The sequence below is a fragment of the Camelus dromedarius genome, chromosome 2 (assembly GCF_036321535.1).
Source record: "Camelus dromedarius isolate mCamDro1 chromosome 2, mCamDro1.pat, whole genome shotgun sequence".
Taxonomy (NCBI): domain Eukaryota; kingdom Metazoa; phylum Chordata; class Mammalia; order Artiodactyla; family Camelidae; genus Camelus; species Camelus dromedarius.
This window is the reverse complement of record NC_087437.1, coordinates 11,321,340-11,343,677: the sequence shown is the minus strand read 5'-3', so window position 1 is coordinate 11,343,677 and position 22,338 is coordinate 11,321,340. Positions and strand designations below refer to the sequence as shown.

General features: G+C 42.8%; 1 protein-coding gene across 6 annotated transcripts in view; it reads left to right on the top strand.

The window, feature by feature from the left end:
- The window catches only part of THRB (thyroid hormone receptor beta), a 382,589-nt gene that overhangs the window by 299,101 nt on the left and 61,150 nt on the right, over window positions 1-22,338 (top strand). For 5 of the 6 annotated variants that reach the window (XM_031434127.2, XM_031434053.2, XM_064491121.1 and 2 more), the window contains exon 4: window positions 8,636-8,896. The exons of the other annotated variant lie outside the window; for it this stretch is intronic. In XM_031434127.2, coding sequence (XP_031289987.1) covers window positions 8,636-8,896 — 261 coding nt within the window. The remainder of the gene's footprint in view (window positions 1-8,635; window positions 8,897-22,338) is intronic. 6 annotated transcript variants of the gene reach the window in all.

Below are 22,338 nucleotides of genomic sequence, written 5' to 3'. Positions count from 1 at the left end.
CTCCATCCTTATTTCCTCACTGGAGTAAATGACAGAAGCCATACCTATTTCTTGATATCATTATGCAACTTAAATGGGATAATGTGAAAAGCACTCAGGATGCTATCTGACACCCAGGAGATGCTCAATGAGGAATAGTTTTTATTTATGGTGCCTAGTCCATATAGTAAGTGCTCAGTACATTTTACCAGTATTATTGCTATTATTGTGTATGTAGATAATAATACGTGTGGCTTCCTTCCTCTCTTCTTCTCCCCAGCCGCAATTCCTTTAGAAGCTAGTGGCCTGGAAGACCCCCTCCCTGCTGGGACCCATTCCTTTATACGTCTTACAGTGACCAGAACATTTCATTCCATTTTGCAGGTTTAAATTGTGGAGAGTATCAAAGCAGTATCTGGTCACCATCTCAAGGGCTAGCCAAGTCTTCATGTTGGGAATATGAACAGATACCAGTAAGATCTCAGAAACATACACAATTGTGTGTTATTAGATCAAATAACCAATGTTCTTCAAAGGAGGAGGAAGTCACCACAGACTGGCTGTGTGGCAAGGACCCACGCTGAACTGGGTCCCTTCTCGCCTACTGGGAACAGTGGTTTTGATCCATAATGATCAGTAGTAAAATAGGAAGGAAACACGGTGAGCACCTGCATTTCTGCTCAGTGCTAGACCTTGTCCATATGTTGGGCTCATGTCATACTTACACCGACCCTGTGGGGTAGTTACCATGAGACTCAGCAAATTTGTGTAACCCTTCCCTCACAAATCTCAAAGGCAGTGCTGGTGAATATCCTTTAAAAATAGTCAACTATTTGACTTTCCTCTCTTTCAGAGAAATCTCCCTTTCTTGCCCACATATTCTAAGTTTACAAGTCTCATGGCTTCCAGTGGGGAAGCGCCACCCGTGAGACCTTTGTAAATGGAAGTAGATGGCGGCCCAGACCCCGCACCCTCAGGCCCCTCTGGAAGATTCCCAGGCCAGGTGATGCCACCCTAGGCAGATCCGAAGGCCCAGGGAGTCAAGCCCGCAGCCTGTCCCCTGGTGGCCGGCCACCCACTTCCAGATGCACCTAGACTAGTGGAGCTGGTCCAGGAGAGATCCTGAGAAGATGGCCCGAGACACGGAGCCACACGGTGGCATCTCTCCGGAGCAATGTCACACACGTGGTCTGGGGAGCACACCGTGGACTTCACTTGTGGCTTCGGCGGAGTGTTCACGGGGTACAAACGCCAAAATAAAAACAGTGAGATTACCCAGCCTGGGACCAGGAGGAACGGAGTCACCTAGCTGCCCTTTCTGTCTTCTCTGTGCGCAGGGCACACCTCAGCCTGGGCTGCAGCCTTTGTCTCTGGTGGGACTGCCTTTGCTGCAGAGCGCTGAGCAGTCGGCTAACTTGTCTCCCATGGATGTTCTGTGGGTAGAAATTCCTGGGTAGATCAGAGTCTGTGTGTGCTCTGCTCAGACTCAGGGGTATTTTGTCCTGTCTAGATTATGTTCAATTATTTCTAAATAATATATATTGAGGTCCTGTCATGTTAAGTCACCGTGCTTTGCGCTACGGGATTTCAGAGATGGATAAGCCCATTAGAGTCCAGTAATGGAAGAAGAGGTGTGGGTACCACTGACACACTAGGAGGCCACAGTAAGTCCTCCCTTACAGAAGAGATAGAGCTGACAGTACAGGTGTGCTGCAGAGAGATCCAACTTCCCCAAAGTCATACAGCAAAGTGGAAGAGCTACAATTTGAACCTTGACTAGCAGAGCCCCGAGTCTTAGCCACTCTCCTATCCTGCCCCTAAAAAGCAGAACAGTTTTCATTTTCACCAGCACTTTGGGGCCGATAGTACTATTGGTAGTAGAAAATGTGCACTGACTTGGTTTTAATAGTAATGAAGCCACCAGTAGCGTTTGGGTAAGAAAATAAGCATAGAGTCTGTGCCTAGGAGACAGTTTCCTCTTTGCAATTACCAGATTATTAGGGGACAATAAATATTAAATAGGACATGGTGCTAGGCAATAAAGTGTTAACAAAAAAATTTATACATGTATGTAAATGATTATATCACAAGGTAAAAAGTCACACGTGGAGGGTGGGAGAGACAGGGGAAGTGTTATAAAAGTTCGAGGGTGGATGGATTGGTTCAAGAGAGCTTAAACAATGAGGTAGGTCTTGAAGGTTGCGTAGGGATCAAATCTGTGTCTTCACTATTGTGCTGTTTGACCCACCAAGCTAAGCAAGCCAGGTGTGAAGACGGTCAGGCCAGCCATAACGGAAATGCCTTAATCCTGTTCTGAACATGGACTTCACCAAACTGTCTCTCCCACCTGCCTTGCACAGCAGTCAGGAATCCAGTTTTAGACATTCATTCCTGGGCCATAGCCCTACACTTTTCAAGCATCCTCTTTAAAAAATCACAATCTGCTGAGAGGGGTGACTCATCCCAGATTCCCAGCCATTAACATGGTAGTGGGAAGTCATCTGTCAAACTTCTTTCTTTTGGAGATGTTCTTTGGAAATCATGTTTAGAGAACCTGAGTTTGGACGATGGGGCAAAGGCAGAGATCATTTCAGGGCGTGAGGAAAGAGCTAACCCTTACTGAGTGTTTACAATGTGCCATACACTGTTTAGAGAGCTTTTTGTGTATTACCTTATTTAATCATTACTAGAGGAGAATGTTCCCATTTTACAGAGGAGGAAACTGAAGTACAGAGAAGTGAAGTGACTTGCCCAAGGCTACTAAGAGATCTGTGAATAAGTGATCCGCCCACAGTGGGGACTGAGCACCCAGAGGACAGCATGGAAATAGCAAATACCTGGGAAGAGGGAGAAGGAAGAAGAAAGGGGGTCAAAAGGAAGTGGGAGGTCACCAAAAACAACTTCGCCTACACAATGTTCTGTTTAGGACCAGGTGGTAATGGGAGTGGAGGTGGCAGTGGTGTTTGACGGCGGTAGTGGTGTCGATATATCCATTGAATATGGAATTTTTTATTAGTAAAAGTAACATACTGTTTTATTAATAGTATTTTTCCCTTTGGCTAGAAAGAGACCCATGTGGTCATACACATGGCATTGATTAGGTAGTTACAGCACTGGGTACCCTGAATTGCACTTAATCACTAAATACATTCCCATGCATTATTTCATTTGCGCCTTAGAAAAATCCCATGGGCAATATTACATTGCCAGTTTACAGATGGAAAAACTGAGGCCTGGAGACAAGAAGTGATCTTCCCGAGATGAGACCTTCCAGGCACTGTATAGAAGAGCTGGGACATTGATCTTCCAGCCTCCCTGCCTCCTCCCTCCACCAAGGCGTACATGGGTCCAACCCATCAGGCTTTTCATTTTTGGTTGTCTTCATGGAGAAATGCAACCCTGACAGGTTCTTCAAAAGGGGAAATCTAACCTTCATATAAAAGAAAGAGGGAGTTGGATCCTTGCAGCTTTCGGGGTACAATAGGAAGTGGTTACATAAGGATCCGGAAAGGGGACTCAAGGCACAGGGGAGAGTTTCTGCCAAGATGCTGGGTGGGAAGGTGCTTCCCAGGTCAGAAGCCCACTGGCCAGAGGACAGAGAGTGGGGCAGAGCCCCAGGAGGGCTCAGCCGGGTAGGCTGGTAAATGAGGTCTTCATTCCCGTATTGATGGGAAGTCACCAGAAGACTTTAAGCAGCAGAGAAATCAGCTCCGTTGTATATCTTTGAAGGCTCACTCTGGCTGCTGAGTGGACGGGAGGTTGTAGGTGGTGGAGAGTAAAAGCCGGGAGACCCGCTGTGAACATAAATGAGTCAATTGGAAAAACTGAACAAGATGATAAACATCGTTTATAAAGAACTTTCAAAGTAGTAATCAAATGATAGCTATTAATAGATCTGTGGCAACTCACCCAACTAAGGCAAACAATGAGAACGTATCAGGTAACCGTACAAAGGCCATGAAAGGGCAGATGAAGGTGCTTCTCTGACTTCCAGTTTCCTTGTCCCTCGAGCAGCATAGCTCTGTGTACTTCCAGGGACGCTATGAAGATGAGTCCGAGCGTCCAGCTCTGTACCTGGCCCACAGTGGGTGCTCAGCCAAATCTTAGTCTCCTGCTTTACGTGACCCCACGAGTAAATCAGCTGATGTGTACATAGTCTGAGAATTCAACAAGGTGAAACTTATGGGACAGGAGGTTGTTTTTTCTGTTTGTTTTGGTTTTTTGTTTTGCTATAAGGATTTATTTCTTAATTTATTTACTTTCCCCATTCTTTTTAAATTGAAGGTATAGTTGATTTGGAATCTTTTTAAAAAATGACTCAAACAAACTTATTTACAAAACAGAAAGAGACTCACAGACATAGAAAACAAACTTATGGTTACCAAGGGGGAAAGCAGCGGGGGAGGGATAAATTAGGCATTTGGGATTAGCAAGTACAAACAACTAAATACAAAATAGATAAACAGCAGGGTCCTACTGTAGAGCACAGGGAACTATATTCAGTGGCTTACGGTAACCTGTAATGAAAAGGAATATGTATATATTTATAGGTATACATATAACTGAATCACAGCGCTGTACTCCAGAAACTAATACAACATTGTAAATCAACTACATTTCAATGAAGCAAATATTTAAATGGAAATGAGAGACAGCCTACTTAGCAGGCTGTGGTAATTCTACCCAGTCCCTGGGTTTGCAAAGCACGTTATATATACATCCCCGAATGCAGAATATGGTGTGGGGACCCAGTGCCTCATCTTGATGGTCTTTTAATGCAAACTAAACACTCATAGTTGGTGCCATGACATCCCAGCCTGCTCCACTGACCCTTTCTGAACACTTTATTATAATCTTATTTCTTTTGCCTTCTACTTTTCTAAGGTATCAGCTTGCTTTTGTGTCCTGAAATATTTGAGTCTGTTCATATCATTCTCCCTTTTCTGCTGGATGGATTTGGTTTTTATCATCTTTAAGGAAATTTCCAGAGATGAGATATAGGTAGTCGCGTTAATGGGATTTATGTTTGTTTCTTTTTGCAAAAGAACCCTTTAGGTCAGTCAATCGCTAGAATTATGGTCATCGAACACAGACTCAGTCATTCAAATCTAAACTCCCTGGAGACACACAGGCCAGTGTGTGTCTGGTTATTTTAGTAACAGTTCACATGTCATTTCCTTTGATTCTACTTAATTATTCATTTGCATCATAACTGACAAATTAAATTGATGAATCGTCTTGATGTCTAGAATATGAAATATTAAAAACCACATGTTAGCTGAGATCCTTGAAAGACCCATACTTCATATGACAGAAGATATGATCATCTCCAGAATCTTCCTTTAGAAATAAAAATGTATTTCTACTACTGTGCACATTTGTGTCCCGTATAATCCTCAGAGCAGCAGGCTTTTTGAATGAATATTTATTTACGTTCATGCCTGCAATCAACAAGATAACATCCAATTAACTGCTGACTTCTAATGCCTCACGCAGTAGATTCTAAAACAATTGATGAAAGTTTTAATTATAATGCAAATTTAGTCCAAGGCTGAGTAAAACAGTGAGAGTCTGAGAAGGAGATTGCACTCTTATCTGAAACATGTCAATAATTTGTTTTCTAACCTTAGATTTTCTTAACTGGGTGGATCTCAAACTCCACTGGGTATCAGAAACACCTGGAGAACTTGCTCAGTATACAAGTGCCCTGGCCCCATCCGGCTTCAGGAAGCCTGGTCTTTCTGCCTTTAATACCATCTCACGTGACTCTGATGCTCACCAACGTTTGAAAATTTAATATTTTGAGATTTTTTAATCCCTCTAAAAAGACATATCTCATTGGTTTGAGTTTGGGGGAATGGAAGGATATGGACATTAGACATAGAAAAAGCAGGAAAAAAAAAAAAAAAGAAATAGCAGAAAATCCCTGAAAACCATCACTGCCAAGCAAATGTGGAGGTGACAGTTCACAGCCTCCCAGGCAGAATTTAAGGAGCCTGTCTCATCCCTCTTTGGGAATGGCGTAGGAATTACATGTGCCCGCTGTTCCCGGGAGGATCCTCCTTAAACAAACCCCTCTTGAGTTTTCCCATGACCCAGCCAGGGCTTTTCAGTCCCCAGATTTTCCAGCAGAGCCCCGACCAATAAACCTGCCGTTAAGCAACTGAATATCATTATCATGAATGTAATTACAGACAGTAATTCTGAGCTCATAAATGCCTCCCACGAATGGAGCCCGTTCCCCAAACCACCACAGCTTCTTTTCTCAGGAAAACAGAGGGCGATCCTATCCCCTACCTCACCCCACACATAGCCTCCCTTGCTTAGAAGAAATCCCTGCTCTTGCTGGCGCAGGGGACAGGCTGAGTGGACTTTAACCAGCTGAGCTTTGGGGATGACTGTCCCCTTGGGTGGAGTCACTCTCAGCATCTCATCCACGCATGTTGCCCAGCTCCATTCACTAGGAAGCTGCGACTACCCAGTTTGGCTGTATTTCTTAATTTCTGTTCAGGCAGGGGAATGAATACCAAATATTAAGAATTTCTGCAGAAAAAACAAATGTTGGAGGCTCTACAAAATACTATGATAACCTGAACATGACTTAAAATGGAGCTTTACACAGTGCGAGGTACCAAAGATTTAGAGTCCCTGAAAATAGAGTAGACACCATAGAAGCACGCATGGGCGAGAAGGCTTTTCACGTCTGTAGAAACAAAATAAATCTCTCTGGGCCCAGAACTGACCCTTGCATTCAGTGGCTTTATATTTAGATCATGAAAACCTCAACCCCTCCTGGATAATAGGTACCTGCAAGGATTCTACATAGATATGTGTAGTCCAAAATGCAATCCAGTCTCCCAAGATCTTAATCTGTTGTTTTCCTTTCATGGAAAGTGAGACTAAGTGTCTGTAATTGCACCAGTAGCCGGCACAGCTGGGTCCAGACCTTTCTGATTCGCCACGCATCAAACAGCAGCATGTAAACTGAGGAGAAAGATCCCAGGTCTGGGTAACTCACCTCTCCCGATGCCCCTTACACAGGGTGAATTTTCATGGCTCTTTTCTGAATAAGATCAAACATTACCTCCAAAAGTATTGTAAGATTTTTTTTTTAAAGGGGATCGTTGCTTACTGGCCGAGTTAGGATATTGCTAATTGCAGCATTTCCACTTACTGTGATGGAGAAATCGTGTGTTAGCTATTCCTCTATTGTCATAGTCGCTCACAGTCTTCTCCTGTGCTAGAAATCAAGTGTATGGGTACCAGGATTTCCACCCAGTAACCCAAAGACCAGGAAGGATAAATGCAGCTTCCAAAAGGGGCTGAGGACAGATGAGATGCTTAGAGAAACCACCCTCCCCCACATCCCTGGAGACATCTAGTAGCTTTACAGAGGGTGCTTGTGAAAACCTGAAACATGTTTAAGCCTTGCAGTAAATAATTTAAAATTCATTTTAAATGTTGGAAAGCAGCTTTAAATTCCCAGTTACTCTGCACAGAGCAGGATGGACTTGTCTCTCTGATGCACATACGTATGGTCCTTTATTTCAACGTAAAAGAAAATGTCACTTATAAATTGCTGTCTTTCGATCACTGTTTATAATCACTTTAAAAGTAGAACTCTATTTATGTTAGTTTTTTTCTTTTGCTTTTGCATTTTGACAGACCTTAGCCTAAGAATTTCTGGAAATACAGATGGCCAGATGACCTCTGTGTTTTAATGTGAATGCATCTACAAGTCTATATATTAGCTTGTTTGTTTTCACTCTCTACTTCATTTCCACGTTCAGTAAAGATATTCAGGGAGGTATAACATGCCACCAGGGAAGGTTAGCATGAGAAAGTTATATTCATTATATTATTCTGGTTTTTTCCTCATTTTCTAGAGAGCAGACCTTCAAGCCCCTATAAACTGAATAGAGAAAACAATACTATATACATAAGCCATTGACTGCCTTTACTTCAACCAAAGAGATTTGGGGTCTTTCATTCTATGATTAGGGTTGTAAATCGCCCCACACTGAAGCACTATCTGCTCTTTTCAGCTGATCTCACCGCCTGTTTGGGACGACACTGAAACCACCCACACAGTTTCTCTTCCCGCTGTTGTAGGCTCTGGGGAGTGGAGGGTAGCAAGGAGAATGGACTTGTCAGTCTTGCGCAGCCACGTGGCATGTCCCACTTAAGGAACAGGGTGCCCCTCAGGTCAGCCTGTGATAAAACCCAAGTCAAACCAGGCCGAACCCTGCACGTTTTATGTCCTGAGGCTCTGAAAAGTGTCCACGGCCAGCCCTGACCCTCAAGACCTCAAATGGTCATCTAAGCAGTCACATAAATGGGTGTCAACTTGCTCCAGGGTCATTGCTGTTGGAGCGGGACGGGCAAGAGGGCAGCCTTCCCGTGGGGATGCTGATGTCTTTCTAGGCACTAAAAGCCAGGGGGGAGGTGTTGATTACTCCGACAGGCAATCCAGCTGCGGTGGCCACATGCCCGAGGCTGGTACCCCCTGCATCTTACCACTGCCGTCAAGCGGAGGGCCATGTGAACCCGGTCAGCCCGAAAGAATTGGGAAACAACTTGCCTTCCAAAGCTCTCCAACTCAACCCAGTCTTGGCCATGCCAACAGCTCGTCATCTCCTGTGTTTCAACCCTCCAGAAAATGGCCTTCCAGCCTGGGACAAGCCGAAGCGTTGTCCGGACCGCGAGCAGGACTGGAAGCTGGTGGGCATGTCCGAAGGCTGCCTGCGCAGGAAGAGCCCCCCGGAGAGGCGCAGCTCGCTGAAGAATGAACAGTCGTCGCCGCATCTCATCCAGGCGCCCTGGACCAGCTCCATCTTCCATCTGGACCAGGACGATGTGAGCGATCCGAGTGTCCCAAGTGCCCAGACCTTCCAGACGGAAGAGAAGAAGTGTAAAGGTAACAAGATTTTTGTTAGACGGTATCCAGGGTTGCAGCAAGGAAACGAGCTCTTGTTGTGTGTGCGCTCGACTCCTGGACTCCGTGCGCGGTGTCTTTGGGCTCCCCAGCTGCTCTCTTTCCAAGTTTCTTTATCCCCGAATCTTCTTTTAAACGTAAATAAATAAGTGGGTTCCAAAGGAAAGCAATTCATTTCAGTTTCATATTGTGTTGGGGTGCTTGGGGAGACATTTTTATTTCTCTAATTAGCAGGAGGGTTGTTAGTTTTGGCTTTAATTCTGTTTTCGAATCTGAGTAGAAACAGACATTGCTATCATTGCATAACTACTTGCTTTGCAGCGCACGTGTGTATGTGCGTGTGTGCGTGTGTGTGTGTGTGTGTATGTGTGTCTGTGGCCATTACTTTTCCCAATTGTGCCTGTAGCTAATGGGATCTCACAGTCCACCTTTAACCTAAGTAGACAATTCATGTTCAAAAGAGAGGTCTGAAGTTGTTTTCTTTTACTCATTAAGTCCTGTGTCATCATCCTGAAAGGCAAGATTATGGTGTTAGGGGGTTGTCACCTCATGACAAAATGTTCAACTGGCCTAAGTTCCTGATTGCATTAGATTTAACTGGTCTTTACCTCAGGTCCCCTCCGCCCTGACAGATGTCTTGGTGCTGATCGCTTTATTGTCTTAGGGCTCCCCAAAATCTTTGCTTCTTAAATCAATTTGTGTCTTTAAAAGTCCAAGTTCATGCGACTCCCCATTCTTCAATTTAGCATTTTTAAAAGTAAGGTCTTTGTCCATTTTCTTTAAGGACTTTGACTCATGATAAAGGTTTAAATGGTGTGTATAAAAACCTGGCAATCACATACCAAGATACATTCATGAAAGTTTGTAAGGACTTCTATATAGGACCCATGAAGGACTTTTGCAAACTGTTCTAACTTGAACATAAACACATGACTGAATTTATCCATCTCAAAAAACTGCTGGTCCTTGAGCTTTCCCAAAGACACTTCAAAGGCTCCTTGGAACCAGCAGTTGACCTGGGAAGTTGCATGTGCAGATTGTTTCCGATGAAGATAGGATTATCTAAAAATAATAATAAAATAGCGGTATGAGCTCTGATTTGAACACAGTCAAAACTATGTTCTCTTCGGGAGGGTTTGTGTTGGAATTGTCCCTCATCTATATTATATAAAAGATTTGAGAAATTGAAAAGGATATTTAGAAAAAGAGTAAAACAAGTTTTTTTCAAAGGAGTCAGAATATAGTACAGGGGTGTGTGTGTGTGTGTGTGCGTACATTTACTTCAAATACAATTGAGAGTGAGTCTTAGAATTTGTAACCAGGTTGTATCTTTAGATTTTATGAGCTGGCATCAGAACCATGTCACTCTTTGGTTTATAGTGAAGTGTCTTGGGTTTACAGGAAACTGCAGTGTCCTCATGATCTAAAGACCTCACAAGCTAAATCTGATTTATTCACAATTGGTATTCATTCATTCATTCCTAGGGCCCATCTATGTCTCCGTCTTTTGTGAGAAATCTTGGCCTTGGGGTTTTTTTTTTTTTTTTTGTGGAGGGGTTTGCCAGGGGTAGGTAATTAGATTTATTTCTTTCTTTATTCTTAGAGGAGGTACTGGGGATTGAACCCAGGACGTCATGCATGCTAAGCATCCTCTCTACCACTTGAGCTATACCCTCCCTGGCCTGGGGTATCTAGAGTTCTCGACACTCTACACTTTCCAGTTTGTTGATTCACCTTGAAAGCAAAAGGAAAGAGTTGCTATTTGGATTCAAGACCCTGAGTATGATCCAGTGGGGAAGACCACAGATTTTTGAGTCTGACGTATTTGGGCTAGAACCCAAGCCCTTCTACTTTCTGTCCTTGAGCAAACCTATGGCATTATTGATAGAACTGAATAAGGTAATGTATTTATTTAAGCACTTGGCATGCTACTTCTCACGTGATGCTGTCTAAACAGCAGCTTTCTTCTTACTGTGATCATTATTATTAGCCATGCATCATTAAATCACAAATCTTCCCTTGGCTGCGCTGTGCACCTGGTAAAGGATGGCAAAGGAAACCAGGACAGTTGAGTGTGGGGTGAGAGGTGATGTTTCGGGCAGGTTAGGCTTGATAATCCACTTTGGATTCATTTAGCTCTCTTTTGCTGAAAGTCAGAGAATTGTTTAATACGAAAATATAATGAAATTATTAAAGTCCTTCCACAGGATTCTAGTTTTAAAAGGAAAACAGAGGGAAGGAAATAGCTCAGTAGCAGAGCACGTGCTTAGCATGCACAGTGTCCTGAATTTAATCCCCAGTACCTCCATTAAAAAAAAAGTAATAATTAAAAAAAAAAGGAAAACAACTGAGGTAATTTCCAGAGCAACCAGGGTTCACGTTGGCAAGGAGGTGAGGCAGGTGCCTTATTTCAGCATGAAGATGCTCGGAACCTATGCTGTCATGGCCAAAACCTCATTAATTGCATTTCACTCATTCCCAGTGGACACCTGCCTTTGGTGAGGGAGCAGTGAGGCAGGGGAAACAACTTGACTGATTGCTCTTTTCTTTTTGGTGTTGGCCCCCCTCCATCTACTCTGCTTTCATGCTACCTCCATACATTCTCTGTGAGCAGAGCTCTGTTTTGCTGGGCATTTATTTCCTGGCCCTCTCTCCAGCCCCCCAAGCACATCTGCTTTCTTATTTTTGGGCTACAATCCCATGCATGCATCCCATCACTGTGTATTAAGTGCCTACTCTGTGCAGGACATCGTCCTTCATGTCCTGGAAGAAATAGCAGCAGAACCAAAAATATCTCCAAGTAGCCCCATTTCAAGGATCCCCCCAAATATAATTGGACTCTTAAAATGACCCTTAAAGGATACAAAAAGTGCAGGGGGTCAGGGATAAATTAGGAGTTTGGGATTCGCAAATACAAATTCCTATATACAGAATAGATAAACAACAAGTTCCTGCCGAAGAGCACAGGGAACTATATTCAATAGCTCGTAATAACCTATAATGGAAAAGAATCTGAAAAAGAATATACATATATATGTATAACTGAATCACTGTGCTGTACACCTGAAACTAACACAACAATGTAAATCAACTATGCTTCAATTAAAAAAAAAAAAAGAATCTGCAGTGTGGGAGCTCAAAGAACAAATAGACTCCCTGAAGTTGTGCAAAAGCCCATCTCCCAGATCAGTAATCTGCCCGGTCTAGACCAGTGCACCTCCAAGCATGGCTGGGGGCTCTTATGCAAACTGTTACTTCCTACCTCTCTCTCTCTGTTGATGCAGGTAGAGAAACTGAGAGGAAGCTTTAGAAGTGTCCTAGGCAAGTAGCACTGCCACTGGCATTCAAATGCATGATCTGTGGTTTCATCTCACTAAACAGGGTAGAGTCCAGCTGGGTACTGTCAAACCCGCCTGGTCAGCCACTGAGGGCCAGAGCTATGCAAAAGTCTTGTTTAGCAAATCCCGCGTATTGGGCCATGATGGACTGGCTATTTTTTAAATGGTCCTTCACTTCAAGTTGTCTGAGATTTGCTGATTTACTCTTTACAGCATTCTTAATGTTTTTCTTTAGACTGATTTTTGGTGTGTACCTAATGTCTTGTTTTTCGTTTTGATCTGAATACCGCGGTCATTTTAGTCTGCATATACGTGTGCTCCTCTGTGCTCCAGTCATTCTAAGGAAATTAACTGGTAACCCATTTCAATGAATGGAGAGCCCTAGAGCCCTGACATTCTGCTGCAGATCCCACAATTCAAATCTGTTCTAGGACCAGAGGCTATTTCCAACCGGAAGCAAGTGACCCCACTCCCTTCCCCAAGCCACCTTCCTACCACAACGCCACCCCTCCCTTGAGTTTTTGTCACAACTTGAACTGACTGCTCATCCCCATACTCCGGCCCACCTCCCCTCTTCCCAGAGTCTGAGATGATGCTCAAAGTTGACCAGCCAGGGGCACTAGCAGCTCCTGGACCTTCTTAGAAATGCAGAATCTTGGGCCCCAGCCCAGACTACTGAATTGGAAGCTCTGGAAAGGGGCCCAGGAATCTGAGTGATTCTTGAGTATCAGAAAGTGCCTGAGAATATGCACAAGTCTTAGTACTGGTAAAGGAAGGGGTCTGCCACCTAGTGGACACAGGGGGATGTGCCCTTTTTCTTCCCTTCCTTGAGTGCACCTGGGGAGCCTTCTGTGTCTCCCTATTCCTGATTAGCCCTTCCTTTAGGCCTGGCTTATTTTAATTGCCAAATGAGTATTCTGCTTAATCACTTAGCCTAGTGACACATCCCTTTGGGACCTGAGCTCTTCTGAGATTCCCACTCTGTTTGGCTGGATCCCTGTTCCTCATCCAAGTTCTTACAAAGCTTCTCCACTGAACCCTCTCATGCACTTTTGGTCTTCTCTCCAGGAACCGCAGGTCCCACCAGTCCCACAAGGATGGGTCCGAGACAGATGCACGTGCCCCTGTAGCTAGCTGGACCTTCAGCCCTGCTGAACCCAGGCAGTCAGACCTCCACACTTGCACGTTTGCCCTTGAGGTCAACCAGGGACCTTCCTGAAACACTGGAACCTGGTGGGAGAAACAAGGCAGGGAATGACCCACCTCCCTGGTTACATCAGAAAAAAGATCAATCTGGTGATTGCACTGAACTTTCTCCGTGGGTCTGCTCTGTGGTTAAAACCAAGAGAATTTCATCTCAGATGCCCAGGAAGGCAAGAAAAGATAGTCAAAATCATCTTACTAAAAAGTTACTTTTTCTCACTATAAAAGCTTCCCATGTACAAAGAGTGAAAATTTCCCAAAAGTTTAAAAAAAGGAAACTTTTTAAAATCATCAGTAATTCCATCCTCCAAAGACAAGCGGTATAAAAATCTTTATTATATTTCAGTCTTTTTTTCTGTGCATATCTGTTTTTTACAAACTTGGAATCACCCTAGGCATACCATTTTTAACCAGCTGTTAATGCTTAAACATACATCCTGTTCCCTTGTCGTTAAATATTCTTCTGAATCCTGACTTCTATTGGCTGTAGATTATTCTTGCTTATAGATATACTATAGTTTATTAAAACTGTCCCCAAGATTTAGATGAGTTAAAGTAATTTTTAAAACAATATCTTATGTGAGCAAAAGCACAGACTATTAACTCATGGTCTTCATAAGGAAGAAAACAAATGAATCAAATCACCAATGACCGTTTTAAATGATGTAAATTCTCATTTACCCAAATAACAAAGGGTTCTCAAAATGAGAGACGCAAAGTCAAGTCTGTGTGCATTATAATCTTTCAAGTTAGACAGTCACATTTTCAGCAGGGGATTGCTATCTTTGTCCTTGAGAAAAATACAAGGACATCTTCAGGTAAATGAGTACTTTAGAAGGTGGAGGATTAAAAAGCTTGAGCCCTCCAGTAGTAGACCATCTGCTCCATCCATTTCCACTCTTCTCTCTGCCCCCTGCTCCCCACCCATCAGGGAGGGCGGTCCCTACTGAGAGCGCCAGGTGTGATTCGTCTACCTCAAGGCACTGGGGAGCAGCCTTAGCGTCAACGGGAGAGTAAGTGCTCTCCACCAGCTTCTGGGATATGCTAGAGAGCACTGAGACTTGATCCTTCAAAGGCAGGGAGGTGCGCCCATAAGGAGCCCAGGGCAGGTAGAAATAGAAGGGCCAGAAAAGAAAAGAAAAAAAAAAAAAAGCCATCAGTTGGAGAGAAGGGGAGGGGAAGCTGGGAACAGCAATGTCAAAGGAAGGCAAACCTCAGCAATTCAGGGCTCTATTCTACCCAATTTCGGTTTTCACTGAGATGCATCATGGCGCGGTGGGGGGACCACGAGCTTTGCAAGGTCAATTCCGCAGCATCTATTATAATGTAAAATGCAGACATGCTTTGACCCAGCTGTCATTCTTAGAATAGTCCGTCCAGTGGAAGTACTCACACAAGGGCGCAAAGATCTGTGTTCAAAAGTTTTCTTTGCACCTTTGTTTATATTACTGAAAGATTGGAATGCTCAAATAAATGATGGTCTATTTAAAGCAGCTACTAGAAAACATATTTTTCAACAAGGGTGGTTTTAGCAAAATGTAATGGAAAAGCAACCATTCATTTAGTATGATCCCAGATATAGTTTTAAAAGTCTATAGTTGCGTGTGCACACACAGAAAAAGTTTCCCGGATACACATCACCCTTGTGACAGTAGATACCTTAAAAAGGAAAGAGTGAAATGAAAAAAGATGGTAATATTAACTCGACACACAGCGGCAGACATTTTTTACAGTAAGAGTGTATTAGTGAATAACTTGTGTCTTTTTTTTATGTTAAGATCTTATGCTTTACAGTCAGACAAGCTTAGGTTGGCTTTATACTCTTTAATTTACACACTCAGGGCAAATTTTTTTTAACTTCTTTGACCCTGAGTCCACTTAATATTAAATGAGGTAATAATACCCAGGTTTCAGATTTGTTGTAAAGATGAAAGATAATGTATGTAAAGCACAGTGCCTGCCACTTAGAGACTAAATGATACCTGTTCCTCAAATGTGAACAGTCTGTTAGCCTGGTGTCCCCTTCCTCCAGTTTTTGTCACCGTTTTGCGCCTTGAAACCAGTTGACAAATGGTATAAACATTCATGAAGGGAAGCAGAGCAAACCATCACGCACACAGCTGCAGGAGAGGCGTGAGCCACCAGAAGGAGAATCCGCAGCAACAACCAAGCTATTATGAAACCTTTGAAAAAAAAGTTTAAGAAATTAAATAAGAAACTAAGAAAAGTACGAAGGAGCTGAAATGTAATTTGCACCAGGCAGCCTGGCTCTAGCATCAGAGCTCTTTACCATTAAATTATTATTTTTTCATTGAAATGTAGTTGATTTACAATGTTGGTTTCAGGTATACTGCAAAGCAATTCAGTTATATATACACATATTTTTTTTCTTTTCAGATTCTTTTCCATTATAAGTTATTACAAGACATGGAGGGGAGGGTATAGCTCAGTGGTAAAGCACGTGCTTAGCGTGCATGAGGTCCTGGGTTCAATTGCCAGTACCTCTGTTAAATAAAAGAAAATAATAAATAAGTAAACATAACTACCTCCTCCACAAAAAATAAATAAATAAATAAAATGAAATGAAATCTCCATTAGAAAAGAAAGAAATTGAATATAGTTCCCCGTGCTATACAGTAGATCCTTGTTGTTTATCTATCTTATGTACGGTAATGTGTGTCTGTTAATCTCCAACCTTTAACTCACCCCTCCCCCACCTTTTCCCCTTTGGTGACTGTAGTTTGTTTTCCATGTCCATAAGTCTGTTTTTGGTTTATAAAAAGAATCTGTATCATTTTTTATTCCACATATAAGTGTTATATTATATGATATCTATCTTTTTCTGACTTATTTCACTCTATGATAATCTCTAGGTCCATCCATATTGCTGCAAATGGCATTATTTCATTTTTTATGGCTGAGTAGTATTCCATTGTATAAATATACCACAGCTTCTTTATCCAGTCATCTATCAATAGACATTTAGGTGCTTCCATGTCTTGGCTATTGTAAATAGTGCTGCTATGAACATTGGGGTGCATGTGTCTTTTCAAATTAGAATCTTCTCCAGATATTACCATTATATTATTATAACACAAAAGGGCAAGAGAATTCCAGGCACCCTAAGGAAGAAATCTCAAACCATGGAGGAGACACTGGTCTACACTGAGGGCAAGATGCAGGGCAGTGGGACCCGCCGAGATGGGAGTGGTGGGTCTTAGCACATACCTAGTTTTCAGCCTTAGGTCAAATTCTGCCACAAATTGCCACTTACCTGCCATTGAACCTTGAGCAAGTCACTTGCCCTGCCTGAGCCTGTTTCTTCATCTACAAAACGGGGGACCCTCTCTCACAGAATTGTAGAAAGAAATAAGCTCTTAGATGATTTCATAGGACACGGTGAGTGCTCAATAAATAAGTTATTTTCTCATAATGAAGCTTGGAAACCTGGAGCAGATAAGGTACTAGAGCTGCAGAACGCCCATGTCAGAATAATCACTAAGTCGATACTGGCAGGACTGAAGTCTCCAAAGCCGGGAATATAATGGATGCAGTGGGAGCAGACCCGGCAGCCAAATCCCGTGATGCTCCCAACAGGTAGTTTTCATCCAAAATCAGGTACAACATGAGTTAGTTAACTTACTGACCTTGTGCTGAAGTTGAACACGTGTTATTGGGAGAGTCAGCCTTACAGAGACAGCATAGGGGACCGATGGAATTCGAAGTCCTTCCCTTCTCCCACGGGCTGCCCTGAATGCCTACAATTTCATCATGGCCCTTTCTCTGTGGTCTTTCAAAATGCAAACCTCCTGGCTGGGTCTCTGACCAAGTCACTAGCATCTCCAAGTGGAGAACTGGGTCAGATTCCTTTCCTCTTTGACAAGATCCAGTAAAGGCTATGGAAGAAGTGGAAGCGGAAGGAGGCCAGGAAAGAGGTAAGCATCACAGGGAAATGGAGGAGCGAGAGAGAAAATAAAGAGCGAGACTCCCACGTAGCATTGTGCAGGTTGTCAGGTTGTGCGCTGAGCAATAGGCATGACGTTCCCCTCAGACACGGTGCCTTGAAAACTAACATCACCTACCTCACTGCTTGCCAGGAGCTAACCTGGAACACAGGATAAAAATACAAAGTTCCACTCAAATTTAGACAAATGCTTGAATGGCATATTGATGGTTGTCTATCAAGATATTCCAAGACAGGTAACACTGTTCTGTATGATGTAAGTCTGCTGAGAGAGTAAAACTTAAATGTTCTCACACACACAAAAAAATGTATGTATATATATATATAGTGATGGATGTGCTAATTAACTACATTTCACTATGTATAAATATATTAAAGCATCACAATGTATGCTTTAAATAAATATCTTGCAATTTTGTTTGTCAGTTATACCCCAATAAAGCTGAAAAAAAAAAGACATTCCAATAATCCTGATGTTACACAGCTGGCCTGCTGTGTCAAGTCTTAGGGATGGTGCCCAGCACATAGTGGACACCTAGGGAATGTTTAGAAAAGAAGTCTATGATTGGCTTCTGCCTCTAAACTTTCCCGCTATTTAACCTGGGACAAATCACTAACTCTCTCCAACAAATACCGTAATCAGAGATTAGGTGGCCACAAAGAAGCCAAGGACATCCGCCAAGGCACCACTTTAAAGTAGCTCTTCAATACGATACCCGTATTTCCCCCTGCGCGGAAAATACACTGAATCAGTACTGGCCCCAAAAACCTATGATCGTCATAAAAACAGAGCACCAGCTCCAGGATAAATTGGGAAATCAGTCGCCTTATGCTGCCTCCTTCAGTGTCTGGACCAGCTCCCCCAGGAACGGAGTCTCCAGGCTGTTCTCAGTTCTCAGAAAGTCTAGGCTTCGTCCCCCGTCAGCTTCTGAAAATGTTCTCACATGCCATAATAAACGTATTCCCCCGAAGGTGTTGGTGATGAGTACCACCTTCTGTCCTTACCTCTGCAGGGCAGAGGCTTTGGGTTTTGAAAACCTCAGAGATGCAGAGACCCCACGCCAGGCACACATCTGGCAGTGGCATTGCAGACGGACCAGCAGGTCTCCCGGGGGCCACTTCACCTGCCCTTGTCACTTGTATTGACTCAGGGATGGTTAGTCTCTTCTGTGCCGGATGCTAATGATGAGCTGTCTTTAGAGATTAGCCTCGGTTCTGGACCAGTTCAGCCTTCTTGACTTGACCTGCAAAGATACCAGAAATCCAGAACCAGCCAGGCTTTGGAAAAGAGAGTAGGAAGTCCTCCATGGTCCAGAGCACTGATCTGAAACAGAACCATTATCTCTGGTGAACCACTATCCCTGTGGCATTTGTCAGTATTGGTTTACATAAAAGACTTGCCTTTATTAAACTTTACCGCCTCTTAAAATACAGAACTGTATTGCAAATATGACTATTCAACTCAATTAGCTATAATGTGAAGTCACTCAACATGAGTTGGAATATTGTGTGGGTTGATGGTTTATTAGTCTAGCTGGCAATATTCAGGCAGTGGCAGGTTTTACCCATCCCCAGAACGTGTGTCCCAGAATGTGCCGCTACAAAGGTCATGCTACTGTAAGCCAAGCCTCAGAACTAATGAAAAGATACTTTTTTGGTCCCTTGTTTGCCTAGCTCTGGAAAGAACGTCTTATAATAAGCCTAAGATATAAAACTAAAGGTCAAAACTGTAAGTAAAAGAAGCTCCTGCCTTTAAGGGGGAAAAAGAAATACATGTTAATTTTGGCAGGAGTTTCAATTGACCGGGTTTCCAAGGAGACAAGTGTCTGCAGTGGGTCCATCTCATTTAACATTTAGGGCCGAACGTGGGGGTAGTGCTTTCCTGTTCTCTCTTTCTGGTTGCACATATGCTCATTCTTAACTTTACAGTGATCATTCTATGTTTGAGTCTTTCTTCTTCCACAAACAAAGGAAGTGAATGCTCATTCTTATGATTTTTTTTACAATATTTTGTAGTATTAAGAATATAAGCCTTCAAGAATTAAGAATATTAAGAATAGTGGTAATCACTAAAAGTAAGAAGATAATACTTGTCAATCTGACATACCCTTCTTACCTAGATGAATCTCAGGCTGTTTAACTTTGCTGCTTGTTTGCCTGCAAATTGGCTTCCTTTAAATTTTTTTCCTTTCAGTTATATTGAGGTATGATTGACATACAGCACTGTATGAGTTTAAGGTGCACAGTGTAATGATTCTAAACAGCTTTCATATATGACCTACAGCTGTGTTAACTATACAGATCATGTTGCATGTTACATCGTTAGTACTTACGTATCTTATAGCCGGAAGTGTGCACATTTTGACCACCTTTATCCAATTCCCCCTCCCCACACTGCAGCCCACCCCCGCCTCTGGTAACCACAAACCTGATCTCTTTCTTTATGAGTTTGTTTGTTTGGGAAGTATAATTTACCTGCAACACTATGCTGGTTCCTGGTGCACAACTCAGTGATTCAGTATTTCTAGATATTTCAAAATGATCACCACCAAAATCTGCTTACTTTTTGAGTTGGTTTCTGTTTTTAAGAGTTGAACTGGAAAAAAATTGGTGGCAAGGGACTATCATGTCTTCAAGTTTGAGTGAGCTGTGTGTTTTCTGGGAAGATCTGTTGACGCAAACCTACAAATTCCTTTCTATTTGATTTTAAAGCAATTTCAGCTTTACCAAAAAGTGGAAATGGTGCAGAGAACTCCCATATGCCCTTCAGTTGGAGTCACCAAGTGTTAACATGTTGCCGCGTTGGCTTTATCATTCTGGTTGTGTGAATACTACGTGTGTGTTTGCGTATATACATATTATCTTTCAGAACCATTTGAGGGTAAGTTACAGACATCATGCCATTTTAAATACATCATTGTGTCTCCTAAAAGCAAAGAAGTTCTCTTAGAAAACCATAGTACAACCATCAAAGTCAGGAAACTTAACATGGATGCGTACTACTATCTACTTTACCTGCTTTATTTAATTTTCACAAATTGTCCCTCCCCACCCCTCTCCCCACCACCCCCGGAGGGCAGGTCAAGGCTGAGACCAGGGCTAGAGAGAGGACGCGTCTCTGGCTCTCGACTTCATTTCCCCCAAGCAAGGCTGGGCCAGGCCACTACCAGCTGCTCCCGATACCGGTTTTGTTTTCTGGGCCAGGACCTTCCATTTCGTCTCTGTGTCTGTTTACTCTGGACCAGCTCACAAGCTCTCTTTGTCCTTCACTTTCACAGCACTTGACATCTGTGAAGAGTGCAGGCTGATTATTTTGCAGAATGTCCCACAGTGTGGGTCTGACGGATGCTTCCTCATGATTAGAATCAGATCATGCCTGTTGGGCAAAAATACAAGAACAACAACAACAACAAAAATGTTGTCTCGCATGATGTTTGTTCCTATAAAAATCTGAATTTAAGTGTGTGATTCAGAAATAGTTTCCGATCTTCCGAACCACCCACGTCTCTCTGAGGCACCCATTCAGTGCTGGAAGGGCGCGTGTCTCAAGAATGAAAGTTACTTGTCTCTCTGTTACCTGTGACATTTTTAAGGAAGGTGTGAGTGACAGGGTGTTGCTTACCTGGAGGCCACGTTTCTTTGTAGCAGGAGAGAAAGCAGATTCCCCGCCATCTGAGGACTTTCCTAAGGAGAGAAAATAGTCGCTTGTGACCTGGACGTTCATTTCTTTCCACAATCTAGTAAATCACAAAACAACTAAGGTTGTAGTGGATTTTAGGTGAATCTTGGTATCTGCTGTGCATCTTTCTAGACTGTTTTTGACACCTGAAATAGAGTGAAGAATTTCCCCTCGCCAGTCCTAGATCTCAAGGGTCTCAGGGTATCAGCATGAAGTAGATCCTATTTTTGAAAACATTTACAAATCCCCATTTATTCCCCTCCTGCTTCAAGGCCCAGTTCAAATCTCACTTCCGCCGTGATTCTCTGTTCCCCGTCAGGATGAATTTCTTTCTTCACACTGTCATGAAGTTTTACTAAAGGAGTTACTGTACTCTGCCCTGTCTTCCTGTGGCTTCTGAACATGACTGTTAGATTCCCTGGGACTGTGAGTTCATTGTGATTTATATCAGAAATGTTTTTAATAGATGTTCCTGGAGAATGTCATTCTAAGTGAAGTAAGCCAGAAAGAGAAAGAAAAATACCATATGAGATCACTCATGTGTGGAATCTAAAAAAAAAAAAACAAACCAAAACAGAAATACAAAACAGAAACAGACTCATAGACATAGAAAACAAACTTGTGGTTGCCAAGGGGGCAGGGGGTGGGAAGGGACAGACTGGGATTTCAAAATGAGGAATAGATAAACAAGATTATACTGTATAGCACAGGGAAATATATACAAGATCTTGTGGTAGCTCACAGAGAAAACAATGTGACAATGAATATATGTATGTTCACGTATAACGGAAAAATTGTGCTCTACACTAGAATTTGACACAACATTGTAAAATGATTATAAATCAATAAAAGATGTTAAAAAATAAAAAGAAAAGCAAAAACAAAAAACAAAAGAAATGTTTTTAGTGTGTCCCACCTGCCCAGTGCTGTGCTGGGTGCTGAGAGAAGGAAGTTGGGGGAGACACCCTGCCTCCTGCATGGGGTTTCCAAATGGAAATGCTGGAAGAGCTGTGAACTTAGACTTGAAATGAGCAGCAACCCTGTGGATGGCCAAGCAATAGTGAAAGCTCTATTGGCTGGCATTTGTCTTAGAGAAGAATAAAGAAGCAGCTGGGAAAGGTAGATCTCAGTAGTAGAGTGCGTGTCTAGCAGGCATGAGGTCCTGGGTTCAATCCCCAGTACCTCCATTAAAAATAAACAAACAAATAAACCTAATTAACCCCCCAATTTTTTTTAAAAA